Source organism: Cucurbita moschata, unplaced genomic scaffold (genome assembly GCF_002738365.1).
Source record: "Cucurbita moschata cultivar Rifu unplaced genomic scaffold, Cmos_1.0 Cmo_Scf00019, whole genome shotgun sequence".
Taxonomy (NCBI): domain Eukaryota; kingdom Viridiplantae; phylum Streptophyta; class Magnoliopsida; order Cucurbitales; family Cucurbitaceae; genus Cucurbita; species Cucurbita moschata.
The window spans coordinates 1687930-1696925 of record NW_019268535.1 but is presented as its reverse complement, the minus strand read 5'-3'; the positions used below and the strand labels follow the sequence as shown (position 1 = coordinate 1696925).

Here is an 8996-nt window from a genome sequence, read left to right as displayed (position 1 = left end):
TTGTCAACATGTTTTAATTTTGTATTATTATTATTATTATTATGTTACTATACATAACATATAGTTTGCCATAAATTATATTATAATAAATTTTCTAAAGTTTTTATTTATTTAATGTGATTTTCATTTTTAAAATTTGAATTTGTATGAATACATTAGAAATATATATGAGGATATATAGGGCCAATTAAGTTTGCCTATGTTAAGCCAAAATACAAAGGTTATTGGGCCAAAAAACCTAAAGGCGTGTGTCGAATATAGTTGGGTCAAGTTGAATCAGGTTCAGTCTAGATGGGTCGAGCACATGTGGGTGTGGGCATGGTGGACCTATGGCCTAATGAAGCTTTCCGCTTCTTGGTTCATCTTTTTACTAAACTTATTGGGAAGAAGGAAAAGAAATCTCGAGGTCAATGCTCATATAAAAAGATTATAAAATTGTCGTTCAAAGTGGCTCAAATCATATTCTATAGGTTAAGACGCAACTATTGTTTTGTAAGACAACTTTTTTTCGAGCAAAATACAAATTTCCTATTGAAAACATTAAGAGTTTGTGGAACACGCAAAACTTTACCAACCCTTGATATATGAACAACAAAATTTGTCCTTAACGAGATGGTAATTTCATACCGGTGTTGCACGGTTGTTGCCAGCTTGTGTCGTGAGATATTTGGTCAGGTCCTATACCGAGCAAAACCCTAATTTTATGTTGCTTAAAATTGATCTAGTTGAAAAGTGATAGTCTTAGGAAAGAGGCAAGAAATGCATCGTTGAATCACATGATTTCGTTGCAAAGAACGAGAGACGAGATAACAATAAATGTAAAGGAGATAATAATGGAGACGGTAATTGTTTTAAACATGGAGCAAATTGTTAAAGATCGAGAGACGAGATAACAATAAGGTAGTGTCGGTCGAACATTGAACGCTTCACCTATTTTTAATCTATGGTTTTATTTAATTTTAAACTCCAAAATATTATTTCTAATTTTATACATTTTAGAATTTAGATAGAATTTTAAAGATTTATTAAAATAGTTTTTAAAAAGGACAATATTTATCACACGCGGTGGAGCCGGAAAATGCCACGAAAGTCAGAAGTGGATGCTGACGTGTACTAAGCAACAAAAAAAAAGTAAAAAAGCAAAAAAAAGAAAGAGAAAAAGAAAAAGAAAAAGAAAAGGCAAGAGAAAGCATGCATCCATTCCACAAAATAAAACACAAAAAAAAACAAATATATAATTTTTATTGCTTTAAAAAAGAAATCACAAATTATTAATCCACGTTTTAAAAATTAATAAAATCATAACTTAATTATAATTTGCAATTTTTGCTGTTAATACCTAAATTTATCATTTTTAAATGAGTGGGATCTGACGTGGAAAGTCAATTTCCAGCTGGACTGCAATCATTTACAAGTCCTTGACACTTGGCTAATCACTTTTCGCCACGTGTCAAAATCAACCCAACAAAGAATCTTCAAACGAGGGTGAGGTCTACATTTACTGTAGCCAATCCCAATACACCACGTGAGACACATTCGTCAACTAACTAACTCAATTATTCAGTTTTAAGATAATAATTAGTGTCTTATCTATTAATTTTTTTATCAATCTTAAATAAATTAATATTATTTTTATAAATTAACACGAATCTTTTCTAACCGGTTGCTTTTTGCAAAATTTACAAAATTTAATATAGTATTAATTTAATTATTATAATTAAAATTTAGGTCAATAATTAGCGTGAAAAGAATGAGATCGACCTTCTCTTTTTCTTCGTGAAGTGTAGCCACATCTTTAAAAGTTTGAATGTGAAATCTTTAAAGACGATGAAAATGAGATGATTTTTTTCATCGACAAATTGTATCCATATTCTTAACATAAAAATCCATCTATATCAAAAATAAAAAATTAAATTTTTTTTTATGTATTGTGCTTAAATTTGTAAACGTGGACCAAGTTGATCGCTTTTTAAAAGTATAAGAACTAAAATGAGCATTTTTGTAACCGTCCAAGCTCGCTACAAGTAAATGTTGTATGTTTTGGCCTATTAGGTATGAAACGTGTCAACTAGGGATAGGTTTCCATACTCTTACAAGGAATACTTTGTTCTCTCTCTCACAATCCACCTCATTGGGGGCCTAGTGTCACGGTCATGCTCGTCCAGGGCCTGTTGCCCATGGCCGCATGCCCATGACAAGCCAAACCCTTGTCATGTCTTTTCATTCTAGTGTTTTTCCTTTTGTAATTCTAGGGCGTATGACGCCTCAAAAATATCATGTCTAGGCCTGCCAGAACTAAAATGGCCCAGAATGTACTATAGGGGGATATGACTAGTTGTCAACTTCTCCCTACCCAAGGTTATATATGCTAAGCCGTTGTTATCTTTATCTTGCTTGCTTATATAACGTCTCTTTCCAAAATCTCTCTTTCTAAATCTCTCTCTCTCCTCGTTTTCTAAAACCTTCTTTTAAAACCGAGGCTAGAGGCTCGACCGTACGTCGCTTGGCCGCAGGCGACGCAAGAACAAATTGGCTTAAGCTCACTTGTCGTTGGAAAGTGAGTGCCGCACAATCGCTAGTCCGCTGCCTTCGAAAGCGCGATTGTGTCAAGTGGTATCAGAGCTTTGTTAGCTCCGTAACGTCATAAAGACCGAGATCATGTCGACGTCAAAGTCGACACCCAAAGCACAAGCCGACCGGCTTACGCTAATAGAGGAGGAAATGCTGTTCCTCAAAGAAGTCCCTGACACGCTCCGGTTCCTAGAAAAGCGAGTGACCGAACTGAGCGAGAAAGTCGTAGAAGTCGATGCAATGGGCAACTGCCTGGATGGGTTGCCAATCGCAGAACTGATGTTTCGAGTGACCTCGCTCGAAGAAAGAGTTGCTCCTACGAGCAGCCCAAAACCGTCTGGTAGTCCGGATAGCTCTGTCGTGCACAAAGAGGGACGTGGCGAAGAGTTCGACGTACTACAAAATACAATGATGAGTTTGTTCAATGGATTAGCTGATGAATTCAGAACAACAATCGACGACCTCCAAGACAGGATGACCGCCATGAGCACTCGAATTGAAGTGACCATGAAAGCCGTGGAGGGCGTCACGGCTGGGCAAACTAATGCAGGATCCAACAAACTAAGGTTCCCAGACCCTAGAGCTTTCAAAGGGAATCGGGACGCCAAAGAGTTGGAAAACTTCATCTTTGATGTCGAACAGTACTTCAAGGCCACGACGGCTTGTACCGACGACAAGAAGGTGACCGTAGCTGCGATGTATCTCATAGACGACGCCAAACTGTGGTGGCGTACGAAGGTGCAAGACATCGAGGATGGATTGTGCACCATCGACTCATGGGAGGACCTCAAGAGAGAATTGAGGGAACAATTTCTCCCCGAAAATGCAGGACATATAGCCATGGAGAAAATAGTAGCCCTGAAACACACTGGAAACATACGGGACTATGTCAGACAGTTCTCAACCCTGATGCTAGATATCAGGGGCACAGCAGAGAAGGACAAGGTGTTCTTCTTTATAAATGGGCTACAGCCATGGGCCAAAACAAAGATACATGAGAACAGGGTCCAAACCCTAGCTGCTGTAATGGCCTGCGCCGAGAGACTCGTAGACTGTGGGAACGAAGCAGGATCCTAAAGAAGAATGACACCGGCCCCAAACCATGGGGGCAAAACATACAGGCTACCAGGTCATCGAAATGGAAGCCCCAACAGACCGAGCGGATGGACGGATAGACCTCCTCAGAACAACCAAGCGGGGACATCTCGAGGGCCTTACCATCAAAAGAACCACCCGACGACGCCTTTGCAATGCATGCTGTGTAAAGGCCCCCACAAGGTATCCTACTGTCCTCATCGGGCCTCTCTCACCGCGCTCCAAGTGTCCATTCAAGAGAGCAATGAGGCAAGTGTCGAGACTATGCTAGACAAGAAAGAAGATCACGACAACCTCCGAATGGGCGCACTCAAATTCTTGTCAGCCCTTCAACGGAAAGTCGAACCGAAGGAGATAATAGAGAAAGGGCTCATGTTCGTAGAAGCAACCATAAATTCTCGACCGAGCAAGAGCACTCTGATAGACTCTGGAGCAACCCACAACTTCATTGCCGATCAAGAAGCCCGAAGATTGGGACTCACCATAGGAAAGGACCCGGGGAAGATGAAAGCTGTCAACTCCGAGGCCTTGCCTATTGTGGGAGTTTCCAAAGGAGTCCCCTTCAAAATAGGGGATTGGACTGGAGAGCTAGACCTTGTCGTGGTTCGCATGGACGACTTCGACGTGGTACTTGGGACGGAGTTCCTCTTAGAACACAAGGTCATCCCAATGCCATTGGCAAAATGCTTGGTGATCACCGATCGCAACCCCACAGTAATACTTGCAAGCATCAAGCAACCAGGTAATCTTCGAATGATCTCGGCCATACAGCTGAAAAGAGGACTCGCACGAGAGGAACCTACGTTCATGGCCATACCACTGATAGAAGAAGCAACCACCGAAGAGACTGTCCCAGAGGAAATCAAGAAAGTACTAGACAGCTATACCGATATAATGCCAGAGTCTACCCCAAACACTACCACCTCGTCGAGGCATTGACCATGAAATCGAACTCCTCCCCGGGGTTAAACCGCCAGCAAAGAACGCATACCGGATGGCTCCGCCCGAGCTAGCCGAATTGAGAAAACAATTGGACGAGTTGCTGAAGGCGGGATTCATTCGCCCGGCAAAGGCACCTTATGGAGCCCCCGTACTATTCCAGAAGAAGAAGGATGGGACGTTGCGTCTGTGCATAGACTATAGAGCCTTAAACAAGGTGACAGTACGCAACAAATATCCTCTGCCAATAATATCCGACTTGTTTGACCAACTTCACGGGGCCAAGTACTTCACGAAGTTGGACTTACGATCAGGATATTATCAAGTACGTATTGCCGAAGGGGACGAACCCAAGACGACGTGTGTAACAAGATATGGGGCCTTTGAATTCCTAGTAATGCCCTTTGGCTTGACAAATGCCCCAGCTACGTTCTGCACGTTGATGAACCAGGTTTTCTACGAATACCTGGATCAATTCGTCATAGTGTACCTCGACGACATCGTTGTTTACAGCACAACCCTCGAGGAACACAAAGTGCACTTGAAGCTAGTGTTTGACAAGCTCCGGCAGAACCAGCTGTATGTGAAGAAGGAGAAATGTGCATTCGCACAAACATGCATCAATTTCCTTGGACATGTCGTCAGATGTGGACAAATTAGTATGGATAGCGACAAGATAAAAGCTATCCAAGAATGGAAAGTTCCCACTTCCGTATCTGAATTGCGGTCCTTCTTAGGACTAGCCAACTATTATAGGCGGTTCGTCGAAGGGTTTTCACGACGAGCCGCCCCATTGACAGAGCTGTTGAAGAAAGACCACCCTTGGTCGTGGTCGAATGATTGTCAAATGGCCTTTGAAAATCTGAAAACAACCATGACGAGGGGTCCTGTCCTCGGGTTGGTAGATGTCACAAAGCCATTTGAAGTAGAAACCGATGCTTCCGACTTTGCTCTAGGTGGAGTCCTTATTCAAGAAGGTCACTCCATCGCTTACGAAAGTCGAAAACTCAACGATGCCGAACGAAGATACACTGTCTCCGAGAAAGAAATGCTGGCTGTAGTCCACTGCCTTCGAGTCTGGAGACAGTATCTCTTAGGATCACAGTTCGTAGTGAAGACGGATAACAGTGCCACTTGCCACTTCTTTGATCAACCAAAATTAACAGCAAAACAAGCCTGGTGGCAGGAGTTGTTGGCCGAATTCGACTTCAAGTTCGAACACAAAGCAGGAAAGAGTAATCAAGCAGCCGACGCGCTGAGTCGGAAGGGCGAACATGCGGCCCTGTGCATGTTAGCCCATATTCACTCAAGTAAGATCGATGGATCGATGCGCGACATCATCAAGGAGCATTTACACAAAGACCCATCAGCCAAAGCTGTCGTCGAACTAGCTAAGGCTGGAAAAACACGACAGTTTTGGGTTGAGGGGGACCTCCTGATAACCAAAGGAAACAGACTGTACGTCCCAAGAACGGGGGAACTGAGGAAAAAGCTCATTCAGGAATGTCATGACACCTTATGGGCCGGACACCCTGGGTGGCAAAGAACATACGCCCTAATAAAGAAGGGGTACTTCTGGCCAAACATGCGAGACGACATCATGCAATACACCAAGACGTGCCTCATCTGCCAACAGGACAAGGTCGAGAAAGCCAAGGTCTCTGGACTCTTGGAACCTCTACCTGTGCCAACAAGACCCTGGGAAAGTGTATCTCTGGACTTCATAACACACCTCCCAAAGGTCGGGGAATATGACGCCATCTTGGTTATTGTAGACCGGTTCTCAAAATATGCGACATTCATCCCCACTCCCAAATTATGCTCGGCAGAACTCACAGCCCAACTGTTTTTCAAACACGTTGTAAAGCTATGGGGCATTCCGACGAGCATCATCAGTGATAGGGATGGCAGATTCATTGGGACATTCTGGAGTGAGTTATTCGCGTTCTTGGGAACAACCTTAAACATCTCCTCGAGTTATCACCCTCAAACCGATGGACAGACAGAACGGTTCAATTGCCTGCTCGAAGAATACCTACGTCACTTCGTCGACGCTCGCCAAAAGAACTGGATACAATTGTTAGATGTCGCCCAATTTTGCTTCAATTGTCAAACAAGTTCGTCTACAGGGAAGAGTCTCTTCGAAATTGTAAGTGGACGACAACCGGCCTTACCCCATATTATTGATCATCCTTATGCAGGAAAAAACCCTCAAGCTCACAACTTTACAAGAGAATGGAAGCGGACGACAAATATAGCCCGGGCGTATTTAGAGAAGGCTTCCAAGCATATGAAGAAATGGGCGGACAAGAAGCGTCGCCCCCTTCAATTCCGAGCAGGAGATCAGATCCTTATCAAGCTGAGACCAGAACAGATCAGATTTCGTAGCCGAAAGAACCAGAGACTAGTTCGTAAATATGAAGGCCCGGTTGAAGTCCTTAAAAAGATCGGGGCTACCTCCTACCGAGTTGCACTACCCGCATGGATGAAAATCCACTCCGTCATTCATGTGAGCAACTTGAAGCCCTATCACCCTGATCCAGACGACGACCGACGAAATGCAACCACAAGACCGAACATCGATCTGAAGCAAAAAGAAACAAAGGAAGTGGAAGAGATCCTAGCCGACAGGGTTAGGAAGATAGGAAGACCTGTACGGACGATTCGTGAATTCCTTGTCAAATGGAAGAATCTCCCTATAGAGGAAACAAGTTGGGAACGCGCCGAAGATCTGAACTCCGCCGCCACCCACATCGCAAGGTATGAAAATAGTCGGTTGACATGGACGTCAACCAATTAGGTGGGGGAGGATGTCACGGTCATGCTCGTCCAGGGCCTGTTGTCCATGGCCGCATGCCCATGACAAGCCAAACCCTTGTCATGTCTTTTCATTCTAGTGTTTTTCCTTTTGTAATTCTAGGGCGTATGACGCCTCAAAAATATCATGTCTAGGCCTGCCAGAACTAAAATGGCCCAGAATGTACTATAGGGGGATAGGACTAGTTGTCAACTTCTCCCTACCCAAGGTTATATATGCTAAGCCGTTGTTATCTTTATCTTGCTTGCTTATATAACGTCTCTTTCCAAAATCTCTCTTTCCAAAATCTCTCTTTCTAAAATCTCTCTCTCTAAAATCTCTCTCTCTCCTCGTTTTCTAAAACCTTCTTTTAAAACCGATGCTAGAGGCTCGACCGTACGTCGCTTGGCCGCAGGCGACGCAAGAACAAATTGGCTTAAGCTCACTTGTCGTTGGAAAGTGAGTGCCGCACAATCGCTAGTCCGCTGCCTTCGAAAGCGCGATTGTGTCACCTAGCATCCTCTCGCTGGCACACTACTCGATGTCTGGCTCTGATACCATTTGTAACAGTCCAAGCCCACTACTGGTAGATATTGTCCGCTTTGGCCTACGTTTCTTCGTCAACTTCACGATTTTAAAACACGTATACTAAGGAGAGGCTTCCACCCCTTTATAATGAATATTCGTTCCCATTAACATATAGAATTTACTTTTTATTCTCACAATTTGATGTCAAATTCAAGCATCTGTATAGAAAATTCAAGCAAGAAATTAATCCCACAATCCCCCATAGGTTCTAAAAGTTTAGAGACGCTATTAAACATGAATGCATTTACCCTAACTCCAGTCCTGCATGCTCTAAAAGTTTAGAAACGTTGTTAAACATGAATGCATCTGTTCTTACTTCAGTTTCGTAGGCTCTAAAAATTTAAAGACGCTATTAAATATGAATGCATCTACACTAACTAAAAGTTTAGAGACACTATTAAAACAAAACTCGAGATTTTCTATCGTGGTAGCTGTATGGTGGGTCAGAATTGAAAAGAGAAACATAAGGTGTTGGATCAATGGATCATGTTGGATCAATTGCAATGCACAGACCGCTTTCAGCTCTTTTTATAACACATTAAAAGCTTGAACTTCAGCCATTAACTTACCTTAGTTTCGCCATTTTCTCCTTCCTTTGAGCTCAGGAGAATGAACAGCACAAGAGAAGTGGAAATTGTGGGTTCAATTCCACAGGAGGAGGATCAAAAAGACCCAGAAGCTGGTTCCAATTCGATTGATTCTCGACCCAAATTTATCCCACAAGAACAAGAACAAGAACAAGAACAAGAACGCGAACGCGCTTCTTCGTTGAGTGAGAAAGTCGAGGTGGTTGTCGAACGCAACCTCATTCTTGCAGCGTCTATCGGTGACGACTTTCAATTGGAAGTCACTGCCGATCAGATCAATAGCCACTGCGCCACGGCCGACACCCAAACCGTCGACATTGAAGAACCCCTTGATGAAGAAACTAAACAGTTGAGGACAAGTAAGTGATTTTAGCTCAGTTTTTTTTTTTTTTTTTTTTTTTTTTTTTTTTTTTTTTTTT

The 8996-nt window shown here is 42.9% G+C and overlaps 1 protein-coding gene across 1 annotated transcript in view; it reads left to right on the top strand.

Annotated features, from left to right (window-relative positions):
• The first annotated feature begins 8511 nt into the window (after nucleotides 1-8511).
• The window catches only part of LOC111457222 (ankyrin repeat-containing protein NPR4-like), a 5187-nt gene continuing 4702 nt past the window's right edge, over nucleotides 8512-8996 (top strand). The window contains exon 1 of the mRNA XM_023099413.1: nucleotides 8512-8936. Coding sequence (XP_022955181.1) covers nucleotides 8600-8936 — 337 coding nt within the window. The 5' untranslated portion in view covers nucleotides 8512-8599. The remainder of the gene's footprint in view (nucleotides 8937-8996) is intronic.